This window comes from Scyliorhinus canicula, chromosome 2 (assembly GCF_902713615.1).
Source record: "Scyliorhinus canicula chromosome 2, sScyCan1.1, whole genome shotgun sequence".
Classification (NCBI taxonomy): domain Eukaryota; kingdom Metazoa; phylum Chordata; class Chondrichthyes; order Carcharhiniformes; family Scyliorhinidae; genus Scyliorhinus; species Scyliorhinus canicula.
In genome coordinates this window covers 92,933,622-92,953,180 of record NC_052147.1, presented here as the reverse complement: position 1 = coordinate 92,953,180, position 19,559 = coordinate 92,933,622, and the positions used below count along the sequence as shown (strand labels likewise).

The following is a 19,559-nucleotide window of genomic DNA, read 5'->3' as shown; positions in this document are numbered from 1 at the left end:
AAAAACTAGAATCAACTGTCAGAACGATTTTGCAATTTGTGTATTATGAGGAGTTTTTGGAAGTCGTGGAAAGTAACTCTCAGGCCAATTATGATGATTTTTCATCAAAGTTCAACATTTATCAGAATAAAGAAAAAAGAAAATAACCCTTAAAAAGTGCAAAAGCACCTTTGCACAGTTAACACGACTTCACCAATGTTTTCAAAAATGTTTTGGCTTAAATAAACTCAGGAATTGAGGAACTGTTAGAGATACTGAAGAAATATTTTGGACGGGATTCTCCAGTCTCCGAAATCGGGGGCAGCGCCGCTTTTGCGGTGCTTTGCCCCCTCCAAAATGGCGTACTCTAGGCCTACGCTGTACTTTGTATGGACGGCCTCAGGACGTTACCTGAGGCCCTTCTCCCGATGCTCCACCGCCAATGGGCCGAGTTTTCGACGGCATGAGTCTCTCATGCTATTTTTTGTCGGGAACTTGGCGTGGCAGCTGCAGACTGAGTCCAGCGCCGCCACAGTCAGAGAAGAGCCGATCCATGGGCAGGTGTGGCTTTGGCAGGGGGCACTGGTGGGGAGGTGGTGAGTCTGGCCAAAGGGGGCACTATTTGACAGGCCGGGTCCGCGGCCGGCTGGCGCTATGTCGCACATCGTGACCGCTGCAGGCAATTCTCCTGCAGGACCCACCAATTCTCCGGCCATATCAGCAGCTAGAGCCAGTTATTCTAGCTGCGTGCCTGCTAGCCCCCCACCAGATGGGGGATTGGTGGCTGTTTTGTGCCATTTTTCCGGTTGTGAAGGCCACCGTTCCCAAGCCGGCATCAGCACTTAGTCTCAGAATCAGAGAATCATAGAATTTACAGTGCAGAAAGAGGCCATTTAGCCCATTGAGTCTGCACCGGCTCTTGGAAAGAGCACCCTACCTAAGCCCACACCTCCACCCAATCCCCACCCAACCTTTTTTTGGACATTAAGGTCAATTTAGCATGGCCAATGCACCTAACCTGCACATCTTTGGGCAGCATGGTAGCATAGTGGTTAGCACAGTTGCTTCACAGCTCCAGGGTCCCAGGTTCGATTTCTGGCTTGGGTCACTGTCTGTGTGGAGTCTGCACGATCTCCCCGTATGTTTGTGGGTTTCCTCCGGGTGCTCCGGTTTCCTGCCACAGTCCAAAGATGTGCAGGTTAGGTGGATTGGCCATGGTAAATTGCCCTTAGTCCAAAATTGCCCTTCGTGTTGGTGGAGTTACTGGGTTATGGGGATAGGGTGGGGAGTGTGGGCTTGGGTTGGGTGCGCTTTCCAAGAGCCGGTGCAGACTCGATGGGCCAAATGGCCTCCTTTTGCACTGTAAATTCTATGATCTTTGGACTGTGGGAGGAAACTGGAGCACCCAGAGGAAATCCATGCAGTCATGGGAAGGACGTGCAGACTCCACACAGACAGTGATCGAAGCCGGGAATCAAACCTGGGTCTCTGGAAGCAATTGTGTTAACCACTGTGCTACCGTGCTGCCCCAAATCCAGCCCTTTGTGTCTGTCTTCACAGTAGAAGACACAAGTTACATACCAGAAATAGAGGGTAACCTTTGTGCTGAAAAGAGTGAGAGAATTAAGGAGATTATCTGCTAAATCAGCAGAGATAAAGAAACTCAAAGGACTAAAATCTGAGCAATCCCAAGAGTCTAATTGCCCATATCCTAAAGTTCTAAAAGGTCGCTGCAGAGATAGTGGATCATCTGGCTTTGATTTACCAAAACATACTAGGTTCTGATATAGTCCCAGCAGACTGCTCTTCAAGAAAAGAGGGAGAGAGAAAATAGGGAACCACAGACCAGTACTAATGACTGATGTCAGGCAAGACGTGTTGGCACCTATTATCATATAGGTCTGAGCAATGCACTTAGAAAATCAAGTCAACATGGTTTTACAAAAGGCAAACTATGTTTGACAAAATTATTAGTATTGTTTTGAGGATGTAACCAGTCAGGTGATGATGGGGAACCAGTAGATGTAGTGTACCTGAATTTCCAAACAACATTCCATATTGTGCATCACAAAAGGTTTATAGGCAAGTTAAGGATTCATGGAGTCTGGGGTAATATATTTGTATGAATAGAGGATTAGTTAATGGACAGGAAACAAAGAGTTGGCAAAAAATTAGGGATTTTCAAATTGGGAAGCTGTGGCTAATGGAGTGTTGCGAGAATCGGTGCTGGGGTGTCAGCTACTTACAAGCTATGTTAATGGCTTAGACAAAGAGTAATGTATCTAAGTTTGCTGACGATACAAAGGTAGATGGAAATGACAGCATTCAGGAGGTGACAGACGTTGCAAAGAGATATAGGCAGGTTAAACAAGTGAACAGCAAGATGGCAGATGGAATATAATGCGGGGACATGTGAGGTTATTCATATTGGTTATAAGAATAGAAATGAAGAATTTTAAAAAATAAGTGTGAAACTTATAAATGTTGATGTTTAGAGAGACTTGGGTGTGTCTGTCCAAGGAGCACGAAAGGTAACATGCACAGACATCAAGTAATTAGGAAGGCCGGACTTCCAGTTGCGGCTATGCGGAGCTAAGCCACACATTCGGCAGCTCCTGCTATTTAGGGACTTTTGGGCCGTTTCGAGGGCCCCAAACGGAGCTGTTTCTACGCATCCCGGTGGGGGAAGGTGCCTGGAAGAACTTGCCCCACACTATATGGTGCTCACCTGGAGTGGGAAGAAGAAAAAGGCTGCAGTAACTCCCCCAAAAAAACGGGGGAAGAAAAACAAAATGGCGGCCGGCACTCCTGCTATTTAGGGACTTTTGGGCCGTTTTGAGGGCCCCAAACGGCGCTGTTTCTACACATCCTAGTGGGGGAAGGTGCCTGGAAGAACTTGCCCCACATTATCTGGTGAAAAAGGCTGCAGTAACGCCCCCCAAAAAACGGGTGAAAAAAAACAAAATGGCGGCCGGCGCTCCCGCTATTTAAGGGCTTTTGGGCCGTTTTGAGGGCCCCAAACAGTGCTGTTGCTACATATCCCGGTGGGGGAAGGTGCCTGGAAGAACTTGCCCCACACTATATGGTGAAAAAGGCTGCAGAAACGCCCCAAAAAAAACGTGGGAAGAAAAACAAAATGGCGGCCGGCGCAACACCCGAGGACTGGTGGAAGTGGGCGCAGGAGCAACAGGCCTCGCTCCTACGTTGTTTTGCTGAGCTGAAGGCTGAGCTGCTGGACTCCATGAATGCAACTGCGACCAAGCTGCTTGGGACCCAGGCGGCACAGGAGGAGTCTATTCGGGAGTTGCAGCGGCAGGCCGTTGAAAGAGAGGAGGAGGCCGTGGTCCTCGTTGGGAAAGTGGAGTTGCACGAGGCACTTCATAAAAAGTGGCAGGACCGCTTGGAGGAGCTGGACGTTCGCACGAGGCGAAAGAATCTGAGGATCCTGGGCCTGGCGGAGGGGCTGGAGGGGTCGGATCTCCCGGCGTATGTGACCACGTTGTTGAGCTCGTTGATGGGAGCAGGGTCCTTCCATTTGCCCCTGGAGCTCGAGGGAGCGCACAGAGTGATGGCCAGGAGGCCCAAGGCAGATGAGCCCCCGAGGGCGGTGCTGGTGCGGTTCCACCGATTCAGTGACCGGGAGTGTGTGCTGCGCTGGGCCAAGAAAGAGAGGAGCAGTAAATGGGAGAATTCGGTAGTGAGGATCTACCAGGACTGGAGTGCGGAAGTGGCTAAGCGGCGGGCCAGGTTCAACCGGACGAAGGCGGTGCTTCATGCTAAGCAGGTCAGGTTTGGAATGCTGCGGCCTGCGCGCCTGTGGGTGACATACAAGGACCGGCACCATTACTTCGAGTTCCCGGAGGAGGCGTGGGCCTTTGTACAGGCGGAGAAGCTGGACTTGAACTAGGGCCTGGGAACATACTTTGGCCGGCGTTGTTTCCGCTGTGGCTGTTTTGTTCCAACTGTTTCAACTTTTTCAACTTCGAAATGTGTGTTATGTATGCTGGTTTTCTTTTTGCTCTGTTTACGGGTGGGTTTGTCTGTTGGGTATGGTTGTGGGGTAGGTGGGGAGTGTTGGGGGTTTGTGTTCTATATGTTCTCTTCTGTACGGGGCTGGGGATTGAGGGGAAACTGGATTTTGGGGAACTGCGTCAGAAGGATGGGGTGTGGCATTGTGAAAGCGCGGGCTTTCCTCTGGTTTCCCGCGCTGCGGGGCAGGGGGGTGGAGCTTGCGATGGGGGAAGGGCCTCTACGGGTCTTTTTTCCCGCGCTGCAATAATGCCAAGGAGGTGTGGCAAGAGGGGGATGACCCCAAGCCGGGAGGGGATAGGTTTTGGCGGGAGCTGCCGGGGTCAGCAGAAGTCAGCTGACTCACGGAAGTACCATGGAGGGTGCGTCGCGGCTAGGAGGGGTCCTAGCCTGGGGGGGGGGAGGGGGGTGGGGGGGGATACCGGGTTGCTGCTGGAACGACTAGGAAGGAGCCGATGAGGGCCGGGGGGGAAGAGGAGAGGCGCTATCGCCATGGGGAACGGGTCGAGCGGGGTATGCTGGCCTGGGGCGAACATCTGCCAAGCTATGGCTAGTCGGCAGGGGAGGGGGGCGGGTTGCCCTCTGATCCGGCTGATTACCTGGAACGTGAGGGGGCTGAACGGGCCGGTTAAGAGAACCAGGGTGGTCTCCCATCTAAGGGGGTTGAAGGCGGACGTGGCTATGCTCCAGGAGACCCACCTGAAGGTGGCGGACCAGGTCCGTCTGAGGAAGGGGTGGGTGGGGCAGGTTTATCATTCAGGATTGGACGCAAAGAACCGGGGGGTGGCGATTCTAGTGGGGAAGAGGGTGGCGTTTGAGGCGGCTGAGGTGGTGTCGGACAAGGAGGGCAGATATATCATGGTGAGGGGTAGGCTGCAGGGAGAGAAGGTGGTGCTGGTGAACGTATATGCCCCGAATTGGGATGATGCTGGCTTCATGAGGCGCTTGTTGGGCCGCGTCCCGGACCTGGAGGCAGGGGGCCTGATCATGGGGGGAGATTTTAACACAGTGCTGGATCCCACACTGGACCGGTCCAGTTCAAGGACGGGTAGGAGACCGGCGGCGGCCAAAGTGCTGAGGGGATACATGGACCAGATGGGAGGGGTGGATCCCTGGAGGTTTGGGAGACCGAGAGCGCGGGAGTATTCCTTTTTCTCTCACGTCCATAGGGTTTATTCCCGGATAGACTTTTTTGTCCTGAGCAGGGGGTTGATCCCGAGGGTGCAGGATGCCGAGTATTCGGCCATAGCGATTTCGGACCATGCCCCGCACTGGATTGATCTGGAGATGGGGGAGGCGCGGGACCAGCGCCCGCTCTGGCGCCTGGATGTGGGGATGCTGGCGGAGGAGGAGGTGTGTAAGAGGGTTCGGAGAAGCATTGAGGGGTATCTGGTTACCAATGATACGGGGGAGGTCCAGGTGGGGATGGTCTGGGAGGCTCTGAAAGCAGTGATCCGGGGGGAGCTGATCTCCATCCGGGCCCACAGGGAAAGGAAGGAGAGGAAGGAGAGGGAGAGACTGGTGGGAGAGCTTCTGGAGGTGGACAGGAGATATGCGGAGGCACCGGAGGAAGGGTTGCTGGGAGAACGGCGCAGGTTGCAGGCCAATTTTGACTTGCTGACCACCAGAAAGGCGGAGACACAGTGGAGGAGGGCGCAGGGTGCGGTATATGAGTATGGAGAGAAGGCGAGCAGGATGTTGGCGCATCAGCTCCGTAGGCGAGATGCGGCTAGGGAAATTGGGGGAGTGAAGGATGGGGGTGGAAATGTAGTGCAGAAGGGGACAGAAGTAAACGGGGTCTTTAGGGACTTTTACGAGGGATTGTACCGGTCGGAACCTCCGAGGGGGAGAGAGGGGATGGAGAGCTTCATGAACAGGCTATGTTTCCCAAGGGTTCAAGAGAGGCTGGTTGAGGGGCTGGGGGCGCCGATAGAGTTGGAGGAGCTAGTCAGGGGGATCGGGCAAATGCAGTCAGGTAAGGCCCCGGGGCCGGACGGGTTCCCGGCAGAATTTTACAAAAAATATGCGGACCTGGTGGGTCCCCTGCTGGTGCGAACTTTCAATGAGGCATGGGGGGGGGGGCTTTGCCCCCGACGTTTTCGCGGGCACTGATCTCTTTGATCCTAAAACGGGATAAGGACCCCTTGCAGTGCGGATCATATAGGCCTATTTCACTCCTTAACGTAGACGCCAAGTTGCTGGCGAAGATCCTGGCCACCAGGATAGAGGATTGTGTGCCAGGGGTGATACACGAAGATCAGACAGGATTTGTCAAGGGACGGCAGCTCAACACGAATGTGCGGAGACTGCTAAATGTTATCATGATGCCGGCAGTGGAGGGGGAGGCGGAGATAGTGGTGGCGCTGGATGCAGAGAAGGCGTTTGATAGAGTTGAATGGGGGTACCTATGGGAGGTGCTGGAGAGGTTTGGATTTGGGGAGGGATTCATCAAATGGGTGAGGCTGCTTTACGCGGCGCCGATGGCGAGTGTAGTCACAAATGGAAGGAGATCGGAGTATTTTAGGCTTTATCGTGGGACCAGGCAGGGGTGTCCCCTGTCCCCCCTGCTCTTTGCACTGGCGATTGAACCGCTGGCCATGGCGTTGAGGGAGTCAGGGAAGTGGAGGGGTCTGGTGCGGGGGGGGGAGGAGCACCGGGTATCGCTGTATGCAGACGACCTGCTGTTATATGTGGCGGACCCAGAGGGGGGAATGCCGGGGGTGATGGAACTGTTAGCGGAATTTGGGGGCTTCTCGGGCTATAAGCTGAACTTAGGAAAGAGCGAGGTATTTGTAGTGCACCCGGGAGATCAGGAGGAGGGAATTGGGAGGCTCCCCTTCAGGAGGGCAGTGAAGAGTTTCAGGTACCTGGGGGTGCAGGTGGCCAGGAGTTGGGGGGCTCTTCATAAGCTTAACTTCACCAGACTAGTGGAACAGATGGAGGAGGAATTTAAAAGGTGGGACATGGTGCCGCTATCGCTGGCGGGCAGAGTGCAATCCGTCAAAATGACGGTTCTCCCGAGGTTCTTGTTCCTCTTCCAGTGCTTGCCCATCTTTATCCCTAGGGCCTTTTTTAAAAGAGTGACCAGCAGCATCATGGGATTTGTTTGGGCGCATGGCACCCCAAGGGTGAAGAGGGTCTTCTTGGAGCGGAGTAGGGATGGGGGGGGGCTGGCGTTGCCCAACCTCTCGGGGTATTACTGGGCGGCCAACGTGTCGATGGTGCGTAAGTGGGTGATGGAGGGGGAGGGGGCAGCATGGAAACGGATGGAGAGAGCGTCCTGTGGGGATACAAGCCTGGGGGCCCTGGTAACGGCGCCGTGGCCGCTCCCTCCCACGAGGTATACCACGAGTCCGGTGGTGGCGGCTACCCTCAAGATTTGGGGGCAGTGGAGGCGACATAGGGGAGAAGTGGGGGGCTCGATGGAGGCTCCGTTAAGGGGGAACCATAGGTTCGTCCCGGGGAACATGGATGGGGGATTTCGGGGATGGTATAGAGCGGGCATTAGACAGCTGAAGGACCTGTTTATCGACGGAAGGTTTGCGAGCCTGGGGGAGTTGGAAGAGAAATTTGGGCTCCCGCCGGGAAACATGTTTAGATATCTGCAGGTAAAGGCATTTGCTAGACGGCAGGTGGAGGGATTCCCTGCGCTCCCCGCGAAGGGGGTGAGTGACAGGGTGCTCTCGGGGGTCTGGGTCGGGGAGGGGAAGATATCCGATATCTACAAGCTTATGCAGGAGAAGGAAGAGGCGTCAGTAGAGGAGCTGAAAACGAAGTGGGAGGGGGAACTGGGGGAACAGATCGAAGACGGGACATGGGCTGATGCCCTGGAGAGGGTAAATTCTTCCTCCTCGTGTGCGCGGCTTAGCCTCATCCAATTCAAGGTGCTGCATAGGGCCCACATGACTGGGACGAGGATGAATAGGTTCTTTGGGGGTGAAGATAGGTGTGCCAGGTGCTCGGGGAGTCCAGCGAACCATGCCCATATGTTCTGGGCATGCCCGGCATTGGAGGAGTTCTGGAAGGGGGTGGCGAGGACGGTGTCAAGGGTGGTGGGATCCAGGGTCAAGCCAGGATGGGGACTCGCGATCTTTGGGGTTGGGGTAGAGCCGGGAGTGCAGGAGGCGAAAGAGGCCGGTGTGCTGGCCTTTGCGTCCCTAGTAGCCCGGCGAAGGATTTTGCTACAGTGGAAGGACGCGAGGCCCCCAAGCGTGGAGACCTGGATCAATGACATGGCGGGCTTTATTAAGCTTGAGAAGGTTAAATTCGCCCTGAGAGGATCGGTGCAAGGGTTCTTTAAACGGTGGCAACCTTTCCTCGACTTTTCTGGCTCAACGATAGGGTACTGGGACAGTAGCAGCAGCAACCCGGGGGGGGGGGGGGGGGGGGGGCGTTGATTATGTTAGCTTATTTTATTTAAATTTGATTTATCTAATTTTAATTTATGGTTAAGTTCTCTTGTTTGGGGGGGGGGTGGGGGAATGTGATACATGTGATGTTACGGTATGGGGGGAATTGTGGGTGTTATGGGGCTGTTAGTTGCATATTACTGCTTTTTGCTATACTTTTTGTTATATTTTCTGCAAAAAATTCCAATAAAAAAAATTAAAAAAAAAAAAAAAAAAGTAATTAGGAAGGCAAATCTCATATTGGCTTTTATTGCAAGGGGTTTGAAGTCCAGTAAAAAAATGTCTTGCTACAATTGTGACCAGACCAAGGGTACTGTGGTCACTTTCTGTGGTAGAGAATTCCACAAGTTCAAAACTCTCTGGGAGAAGATGTTCTTCTTCAACTCAGTCCTGGATGACTCACCCCTTATTCTTAGGCTGCGACCCCTAGTTCTGGATGTCCCCAACATCGGGAACATTCTTCCCGCATCTAGCCTGTCCAGTCCCATCAGCATTTTATATGTTTCTATACTATCTTCTCTCATTCTTCTAACTCCAGTGAGTACAAGCCCAGTCGATCCAGTCTTTCTTCACATGTCAGTCCTGCCATCCCGGAAATTAGTCTGGTGAACCTTCACTGGACACTCTCAATAGCAAGAATGTCCTTCCTCAAACTAAGAGACCAAAACTGCGCACAATACGCAAGCTGTGGCCTCACCAAGGCCCTGTATAACTACAGCAAGACATCCCTACCCTTACACTCAAATCGTCGTGCTATGAATGCCAGCATGCCATTAGCTTTCCTCACCGCCTGCTGTACCTGCACGCCAGCCTTCAATATTCTCTAGAGTTATTAGAATAAGTGGTGGTCTCAGCTTACTCAGCTAGAAAGCTTTGGAGGATAAATTTAAATTGCCAGCAGGGAATGGTTTTAGATATTTGCAGGTGTGCGACTTCCTGAGAAAACAGGTGCCGGCCTTTCCGCTGCTGCCACCACAGGGGATACAAGATAGAGTAGTTTACAGTACCTGGGTGGGAGAGGGGAAGGTATTGGATATTTACCAGGAGCTTTCGGAGGCGGAGGAAACACCGGTGGAGGAGCTTAAGGGCAAGTGGGAGGACGAGCTAGGAGGAGAGATAGAGGCAGGTCTATGGGGGGATGCCCTAAGCAGGGTTAATATCTCCTCAGCGTGCACCAGGCTTAGCCTGATACAATTTAAGGTAGTCCACTGGGCACACATGACAGTGGCTAGGATGAGCAAGTTTTTGGGGTGGAGGATAGGTGTGCGAGTTGCGTGGGAAGCCCAACAAATCATGTCCACGTGTTTTGGACATGCTCGAAGCTTAGAGGGTGTTGGCAGGGTTTTGCTAAAGCAATGTCCATGGTGCTAAAAACATGGGTGGTGCCGAGTCCAGAGGTAGCGATCTTTGGAGTGTCGGAAGATCCGGTAGTTCAGGGGGCGAAAGAGGCCGACGTCCTGGCCTTTGCCTCCCTGGTAGCCTGGAGTTTGATCATATTAATGTGGAGGGACTCGAAGCCCCCGAGTGTAGAGACCTAGGTTAGTAACATGGCTGGGTTTCTCAGTCTTGATAAAATAAAGTTTGCCTTAAGAGGGTCAACGTTAGGGTTCTCCCGGAGGTGGCAGCCGTTCGTTGACTTTCTCGGGGAAAATTTAAAATGTCAGCAGATGCAGTATTCCAAAGGGAGGGGGGCGATTGTTGTTGTATGGTTGAGGTGTGTGAAGATTGGGCTGGGGGGAGAATTGTTTATTTTACCATGTTGATGTCATTGTTTTTGTTCCTGTTATAAACATTTTCAAATACCTTAACAAAATATCATTTAAAAAAAGAATAAGTGGTGGTCTCATTGAAATATATAATATTCTGAATGGGCTAACAGAGTAGACATTTAAAGGTTGTTTCTGTTGGTTGAGGAATCTAGAACACAATAAGGGATAACGATAAGGGACTGATCATTTAGGACTGAGACAAAGAGAAATTCTTTGTTCAAAAGGTTGTGCATCTTTGGAACTGTCTGTCCCAGAGGGTGTCAGGTGCTCCATTGTTAACTATATTTATAGACAGAGACTGTTCTGAAAGATGACATGGGGAGCAGGTGGGTAAGTAGAGTTGAAGTATAAGAGCAGCCATTATCGTACTGAATGGAGCTCAACTGTTGCTCCTATCTGGTGTTCTTGTGTTGACTCTTACCTCCACAGAATGAGATGCCAGTTATACTGAGGTTAAGTAGCATTGGGATTGAGATTTTAAGGTAACTCCATTCAGCTACATTGTCTCCTGTCCATACTGCTCCTAATAAACAGAGCAAACATGGAATGAGAAACCAACGAGAGCAGTAAATAAGTCATCCAACATTGTCTTTTTACTGATGCAGTTCTTTTCTTAAACACATGAATTTTTTGCACTTGTGGAGAGCTGACTTTTGCTAGTGTTCAGTGCCACAAGTCTGTCATCCTCTGATAGCTCACCAAAATTCTTTATATGTGAACCTTGATCATGAGTACTGGGAAATTATTTCACCATGGTGAACATCACAACACAGCCTGATCCATTCCACATCCAACATCCACACATGTGCATTTGTCAGGTGTTGGCAGACAGCAGTCAGTAGCAGAAAGCTTGGTGATTTTTGACCTCTGCCACACCAAGTCACAAAAGTCAACTCTGGCACCCCAACATCTGACTTGTATAGAAATGAGAGGGGTATTATCAGATATTTCACTGAAGCATAAACTAGCAGGAGAATCAATTAATAGTGTTATCACCATAGATTTATGGATTATAGCCTGTTATTATGCATCTTATTTAAATCCATTGCTGATGTCATTAGGAATGCGGTAACATGATTAGTTGTTGTTGTTACTTGTGTATATTCATATTTAACTGCTGTTAGTTGTGATTCTTTTCTGATACTGTTATTTTGACGTTTAGCCAGCTGCTTCTGTCTTTGAGTCCGTTTTAAACTTCATTATTGTTATATCCAGGTTTATCCGAAATATTTCAAAATCGGCACTTTTTTTTGAGCGCCGACATCACAAATGAGAAATCCCACAAGCCTCCTGCATGATGCGCAATTCCCAACATACACCCACAGACGCAGTTCCCATTGCGCACTGCATAGGCGCAGTTCCCAACGTTCCACACTTACACAGTTCCCAAGCACCACACATGCGCAGTTCCCACCGCACCAGTGCAGTATATTCCGAAATCTGAAAAATTCCGAAATCCGACACACACTCGGCCCCAAGCATTCCAGACAAGGGATTTTCAACCTGTATTAAAGATTAACTTCTTTGCATTTCAACTACCTTTTTGTGATCAAGTTACCACAGTTTACAAAGTGACTGTCAGTAATTAGGATCAGATCATTTAATCTAGGCTCAGGACTAGGAGCTGTATTTTCAGGCTCGGGTTTGCCTTTCTCATTTTGTTCCCCATTTCAACCTCCCAATTCCCTTTTCACAAACACAGCTTTAACTATTAGATTACTGCAATGACTTCTATTTCAGTTGCAGGCGAAAGCATGGATCAAGAAAAGGCCAACACATTCCACTAAGACAAGCCCATTGATCAATCAAGTCCCATCAAGCATCCTGAGGACTTTGAGAACATTTGTCCTTCGCTCACCTGAATTATTCTGGAGAAAGAGATCCCCAAAATAAGCTTAACACTGAGAGAGAGGGAGAATTTGTTATTGAAAGCCAGAAGGATTACAGAGCATTTATGCCAACCTGACCCCAATGCTCAAGTTGGACCTCCAAAGAGGTTCTCTTGCCGCAACAAATGTTTTTGATGGCGTAAGTGATCTGGAGTAGAGCAAAATAAAGGTGAATAGGCAGTTAAAACTGCTTACCTGCCCCCAGCTGCAAGAATTCTACAATCCTTTCCAATGCAAAATAGGTATTTCTAATCTCAGATTAAGTTAAGGTTCAGACCTTTGTGTCTTGATGGAGACGTTTTCAGTTTAATACGGTTCTTTCTCCATGTTGGAAAAGGCCAGGCAAGATCATCTTAAAACCCAATATATAAAATCTCAACTAAAGTGTAACTGGTACATGAGAATACATTTGGACACAGCGGAGATGAACTTCCATGAGGATTTGCTCGATTGTCAACCATCACATTGGGAGAAATCCTGCAAAGATTCACTGTAGGTGTACACTGGATGACCCTAGTCCATGACATTTTGAAGAGTTTTCTCTTTCAATCATTATAGTTCTGTAGGTTACAGCACAGATTCGGGATATCGGAGAAGCCAGAGCTGATGGAGGGAAGGAAGGCCGACGTTGTGGCCTTCACCTCTCTGATTGCCTGGCAGAGAATTCTGTTGGAGTGGCGGTCAGCAACGCCGCCGGGAGTGGCGGTCAGCAACGCCGCCGGGAGTGGCGGTCAGCAACGCCGCCGGGGGTGGCAGCCTGGCTGGGGGACTTATATGACTTTCTTCGGCTGGAAAAGGTCAAGTACAAATTAAGGGGTTCAGCGGAGTGTTTCGAGGCAAATAGAGGGATGTTCGTGGTCGCCTTTGAGGAGCTGTTCGTCGCGGTGGTGATAGTGGAGGGGGTGAAAATTTTGTACAACCTGTATAGTTGTGTTGGGGAGTTTGAACCCTGAATTGTTTGTTTTTTAACCCTTTATATAAGTTTGCAGTAAAAATAAGTCACATCACAGACACAGGTGGAATCTACTGGCGTCATCTTACCCAACTCGGGACGCGACAAGGCCGGTAGATCTCACGAGAAGCCTGTCGCAGGATCTAACGAGATCTCATGGGGCGTCACGATATGGATCCCGCCTGTTTAGGTTGGAAGCCAGATTTGCATATTCAAGTGTGCGGTGAGGCTCACTTGAATATGTATGCTTTCATCGGAGTTACCCAAGGTCTAGCCAATTAGCAGTGGTCTCCACCATCGTGGACCAGACGTACCGGCACGTCGGGAGGATTCCCAGGCGATCGAGGGCCCTGGGTAGTCGGACTCTGGGAAGGGTGATACTCTGGCACCCCTGAAGCCACCTGGACACCGTGGCACTGCCAGCCTGGTACCCTGGTAGTGCCACCTGGGCACCCTGGGTGTCCAGGTAGATAGCAGATTCTTGCAGTTGATAGTGTCAAGGTGCCAGGGTGGCATTTTGCCTGCTCCAGGGATCAGGCCCAGGGGTGCCCTGTCCTTATGAAATGGAATGTGGGGGTTCGAGAACTCCTTCATTGGTAAGTTGGGGCATTGGAATGGCCCGGAGGCCACGGTGGGGGGTGGGTTCAGAATTCGGGGCGCCATTTGAAAATGGTGTATCGATCACTTCCTGTGGCGAGCGGAGCTCGTTAGTGCGGGAAATGGGACTAAGTGCGGCTTCGGCGGGCATTCCTTGCCGAGGACCAGTAATGAAGTAGAGTCCCGTTTAATAGCGGGGTCGTTCTCAGCACTGCAAGTGCCGCAAAACACCCGGCTAAACATGTCTGACACTGTTTCATTTCTGTTAAATTGCAGCGAGTGGAGGCGGCATCTTGTAAGAGAATGAATTTGAAGGCTCTGTTAACGGCACCTCTGCTGTTCTCGCCAGCTCGGTACTCCAGAAACCCAATGGTAGTGGCAGCCCTGAGAGAGTAGGAGGCAGCACATGAGACTGGAGGGGACGTCGGTGTGGTCACCGATCTGTGACAATCACCGGTTCGCTCCGGAGTGGCTGGATGTGGGCTTCAGGAGGTGGCAACAAGCAGGGATAGAGACATTTCGAGGTCTCTTCATTGAGGAGGGTTTCCCGAACGTGGAGGAGCTAGAGGAGGCGTTTGAGTTGCCAGGGGGGAATGGGTTTCAGTACCTGCAGGTACGGGATTTTGTTTGGAGGCAGGTCCCGAGCTTCCCTCGCCTCCCACTAAGGGGACTACAGGATAAGGTGTTGTCTAAAACAGAGGTTGGGGAGGGGAGGGTCTCGGAAATATACTAGGAACTGATGGAGTGGGAAGGGATCCCAACTGGGGAGGGGAGAAGAGTTGGAAGTCGGGTTATGGGAGAAGGCCCTGAGGAGAGTCAATGCATCCTCTTTGTGTGCCTGGCTTAGACTGATCCAATTCAAGGTGGTCCACAGGGCTCATATAACTGTGGCCCGGATGAGTAGGTTTTTTGAAGAGGTGGAGGAGAGGTGTGTCAGCGCTGTGGGCCTGTCCGAGGCTGAGGGGATTTTCGCAGAGATTTTCAGATGTCATGTCAGAGGTTCTGGAAGGGAGGGAGACTCCGAGTCCAGAGGTGGCAATATTTGGAGTGTCGAAGATCCGGGAGCCGAGTGGGGGGCGAGAGGCCGACGTTTTGACCTTTGCCTCACTGGTTGCCCAGAGACGGATTTTGCTGGGATGGAGGGACTCAGAGCCTCCAAAGTCGGGGGTGTGGGTCAGTGACATGGCAGGGTTTCGTAGGCTAGAGAAAATTAAGTTTGCCTTAAGGGGTTCATTACAGGGGCTCGTGCAGGGGTGGCAGCTGTTCATCGATTTCTTCAAGGAGAATTGACCGTCAGCAGGAGGGGGGGAGAGCGGGGGGAGAGGGGGGGAGGGAGGGGGGAGGCATGGAAGTGACAAAGAAGGGTAGGGTATCTAATGTATGGCTAGTTAGGGCTGGGGGGAGTTGGGTATGTTATTGTGGGGGTTTTGCATGTGTTGGATTTTTCTGTTGTTTAAAATGTTAAAATTATAAATGCCTCAATAAACTATTTTCTAAAAAAAAGTTCTGTTAAACTGCGTCCACAAACTCAGACCTGTCAACATATGATCACTAACCATATCTCTGTGATCCAGCAAAGAAAGAACGAGTCAAGACAAATGGCCTCTCGTTTCCTCCAGATCGACGGATCAGACCTTCAGCTGTTGCCCATTGCTAGTGCAAAACACACAAAAATACAATGTCAGTTCGAGTTTGTTTTTACTTTTTACAGAACAGAAGTTTAAAAATTGCTCTAAACTCAGGGAATCCAATCGTGACAATGGAGAATTATTCATCTGGGTTCAATCTGTCATTGAGAAGAATTTTCCAGTTTACGAGAGTGAGAGTTCCAGGGCTTATATGCTTTAGAATTCTAAAATATGAACAATAATGACCCATCCAGCTTGTCCAACACAACTGCGATGCCTTCTGCATCACAATGGAAACACTTTCTACCTCAAACCATGTCATCTCCAGCGACCAGTGAATATCCAGGTCGATTTGGAGGAAAAATGTGAGGAATTCTTCTCCGACCTCCTTATTTGACTGAGATCATCCAGGAGAACCTTTTTGCCCTTATTAATGCAGTATCCGCCCCCCAAGCCAGAAACAGATCCAGCTCTCCCTTAAAGGAATTCAGCGAATCAGCATTCACTGCACAAGCCAGTAGCCTATTCATGCACAGAGAAAGTATGTATGCTAATTGGCATTCTGCAAGTTCAGTATATTTCGCAGATGGAATTATCATATGCTCTTTTGACATTATGGTTCTGATGCACTATCAATTACCACAAAGACGAGAATAGTGGAATAATCGAGGCTTTATTGAGCAAAGATGTTGTGCCTCCTGTAGCTGGAACCAGAATGGCTGCAGCACCGGCAAGCACAGACATTTATACCCCGCCTACTGGGCGGAGCCAGCAGGCAGGGATTTACCCATGTACCTCTACTATACATGCCTTACCGTAATACATGTAATACTACTAGTGGTGACTACCACATTCACCCCCTGTTAAAAAAAAGAGTCCGGTGGGGGTGGTGGAAAAAAATTACAAGTTCAGTCTGTCAGGTGCCTTGACCCTCCTCTGCGATCGCCTCAGTCCTGGTGGTGATGTGGGCGCCGATTTGGTCATCTGTGACTCCGGGAGCGTGTTGTCCTCGTCTTCATCACCCCTGAGTGGAACCAGTGGGAGGACGGATCTTGGATCTTCCTGGGGCGGGGTCTGCGGTGAGGTTCGCTGGTGGGAGGGTGGGTGGCGCAGGTGTGAATGAGGCAACCGGGGGCCGTGGGTGGGGATCCCGCGGATGTCAGGTCCCAGAGGGAGACTGTGTCCTGGCACCCGTTGGGGTGTGCTTCGGAGGCGAGTTCGCGTGTAGGATGGGGACCCTTTCAACCAAAGGGTCCGACTTATGGGTCCACACATGCCTGCAAAGGAGGACGTGTCCAGGAACTGCCAGCCATGATGGGAGCGAGACCCAGGAGGTGGACCTCCCGGGGAAGGCAAACACACGTTCGTGAGGGGTCTCGTTCATCGCGGTGCAGAGGAGCGATCCGATGGAGTGGAGCGTGTCGGGGAGGACCTCCTGCCAGCGGGAGACTGGGAGATTTTTAGACCGCAGGGCCAGCAGGACGGCCTTCCAGACCGTCCAGTTCTCCCTCTCCACCTGCCCGTTTCCCCGGGGTTGTAGCTGGTTGTCCTGCTCGAGACAATACCCTTGCTGTGCAGGAACCAACGCAGCTCATCACTTATAAAAGAGGATCCCCAATCGCTGTGGATGTAGGTGGGAAAACTGAACAGTGAAGATGCTGTGGAGGGCTTTAATGATCATGGCAGAAGTCGAGAGCGATCCATTGGACGTAGCTCTGGCCGCCACCCTCAACCAGGCAGACAGACCCGTGGCCTTCTTTTCCCGCACCCTCCATGCTTCCGAAATCCGGGACTCCTCTGTCGAAAATGAGGCCCAAGCCATTGTGGAAGCTGTTGGCATTGCAGGCATTACTTGGCCAGCATGAGATTCACTCTCCTCACTGACCAGCAGTCGGTTGCCTTCATGTTGAAGCAACATGAAACACAGCGGGACAAGATCAAATACGATAAGATCTTGAGGTGAATGATCGAGTTCTCCACCTATAATTATCGCACGGGGAAGCTCAACGAGCCCCCTGACGCCCTATCTCACAGTACATGTGCCAGCGCACAAGTGGACCGGCTTCGGGCTCTCCACTATGACCTCTGCCACCCGGGGCTCGACCGCATGCATCGTGGCCTTGGCAATGTCTGCCTTGATGCGATTGAAAGCATGGCGGGCCTCAGCCGCCAGGCGAAAAGCTGTGGACTGAATGAGTGGGCGGGCCTTGTCTGCATAATTAGGGACCCATTGGGCAGAGTAGGAGAAAAACCCAAAGCATCGTTTCAGGGCCTTGGGGCAGTGGGGGAGTGGGAGTTCCAAGAAGGGGGGGGCATGCGGTCGGGGTCAGGCGCTCGAACTCAATTTTCCATGACATAGCCAAGGATGGCTAAGCGTTGGTGCGGAACACGCATTTCTCCTTATTGTACGTAAGGCTAAGGAGTTTGGCGGTCTGGAGGAATTATTGGAGGTTTGCGTCGTGGTCCTGCTGATCGTGGCCGCAGATGGTGACGTTATCTAGGTGCGGGAAGGTGGCCCGCAGTCCGCACCAGTCAACCATTCGGTCCATTTCTCGTTGGAAGACCGAGACCCCATTAGTGACGCCGAAGGGAACTCTAAGGAAGTGATAGAGGTGGCCATCTGCTTCGAATGCAGTGTATTGGCAGTCCTCCGGCGGATGGGGAGCTGGTGGTAGGCGGACTTCAGGTCCACTGTGGAACAGACCCGATACTGCGCAATCTGGTTGACCATGTCAGATATGCATGGGAGGGGGTACACGTCGAGCTGCGTGACTATAGTCAGATTGATGGTCTGACTATAGTCAATGACCATCCTGTGCTTCTCCCCAGTCTTTACTACTACCACTTGAGCTCTCCAGGGGCTGTTGCTGGCCTCAATGATCCCTTCCCACAGAAGCCGTTGGACCTCCGACCTGATGAAGGTCCTGTCCTGGGCATTGTACCGTCTGCTCCTGGTGGCGACGGGTTTGCAATCCGGGGTGAGGTTCGCAAACAACGAAGGTGGATCGATCTTAAGGGTTGTGAGGCCGCATACGGTGACGGGGGTAGGGGTCCGCCGAATTTTAAGGTTAAGCTTTGGGGATGGCACTGAAAGTCCAGGCCGAGTAACAGGGCAGCGCAGAGATGGGGGAGGACGTAGAGCCCGAAGTTGCTAAACTCTATGCCTTGGGCGGTGAGGGTCGCGATGCATACCCCGGATTTCCAAAGAATGGGATCCGGAGGCCAGGGAGGTCTTCTGGGCGACGGGGTTTACGGCGAGGGAGCAGTGCCTTACCATCATGGGGTTGGTGAAGCTCTCTATGTTCCCGGAGTCAAAATGGCAGGTCATATCGTGCCCATCGATCTTCACCGTCGTCGTTGCAGTCGCAAGGTTGCGGGGCTGAGACTGATCCAGGGTGATCAAGGCGAGCTGCGGCAGATGCTGGGAGGTCCCGGGCTGGTCAGCGGTGGTGGAGGTCGCGGCAGGCGATGAACAGCCAGATGAGCAAGGGTCCTGAGGCGCGTCCAAAATAGCGGCAAAGATGGCAGCGCCCACGGCGGGCGGCAAAGATGGCGGCGCCAACGGGTCGCATGTGGTTTGCGGCATCAAAGATGGTGGCACACATTGGCCGCACATGGCTTGCGAGGAGGAAAATGGCGGCGCCCCTGGGTCGCACGTAGGGGGGTGCAGGAACGCCGGGCCTGGAAACAGCGGCGACCGACCGGGCCTGGCAAACAGAAACAAAGTGTCCCTTCTTCCCACATCCATTGCAGGTCGCGCTCCGCGCCGGGCAGCGCTGCCTGGGGTGTATGTTCTGCCCGCAAAAATAGCACTTGGGGCCCCCCCAGGGTTGGCTGGCTGCTGCGCAGCGCAGGCTTGTGGTGAGCTGGAGTCGGCAGCTGGTGGGGCCCACGATGCCCATGAGGGTTCTGCGCGGTCGTTACGGGAGGGCACTTCTAACAGATTTGCGAGCTGCCTAGTTCCCGCAAGATCAAGTGTACCCCCTTCTAGTCGCCGCTGGCGGATGTCCGCAGACCTCATGCCTGTAACAAAACCGTCTCGAATTAGAAGTTCTGTGTGCTGGACTGCTGAAACTGCCTGGCAGTCACAGTTCCTACCCAGGATGTGCAGGGCATGCCAGAAATCGTCCAGAGACTCCCTGGGGAGTTTCTGTCTCGTGGACAGGAGGTGCCTGGCGTATAGTTGATTGACTGGTCGAACGTAATGTCTCTTCAGGAGCTCAATCGCTTCGGAGTAGGTGGGCGCATCCCAGATGAGAGGAAAAATGTCAGGGCTCACCTGGATGTTCAGAGGTAGATTTCGAAGC

The 19,559-nt window shown here is 51.9% G+C and overlaps 1 protein-coding gene across 9 annotated transcripts in view; it reads right to left on the bottom strand.

The window, feature by feature from the left end:
- The window catches only part of LOC119956134 (neutral alpha-glucosidase C-like), a 232,267-nt gene that overhangs the window by 61,615 nt on the left and 151,093 nt on the right, over window positions 1–19,559 (bottom strand). For 8 of the 9 annotated variants that reach the window (XR_005458597.1, XM_038783039.1, XM_038783063.1 and 5 more), the window contains 2 exons: window positions 15,181–15,277; window positions 10,608–10,709 (listed from right to left, as the gene is read on the bottom strand). Coding sequence is in view for 8 of the 9 variants with exons in the window: in XM_038783039.1 (XP_038638967.1) it covers window positions 10,608–10,709; window positions 15,181–15,277 (199 nt within the window). In the remaining variant the exon portion in view is untranslated. The remainder of the gene's footprint in view (window positions 1–10,607; window positions 10,710–15,180; window positions 15,278–19,559) is intronic. The other variant, XM_038783047.1, reaches the window with a different exon arrangement.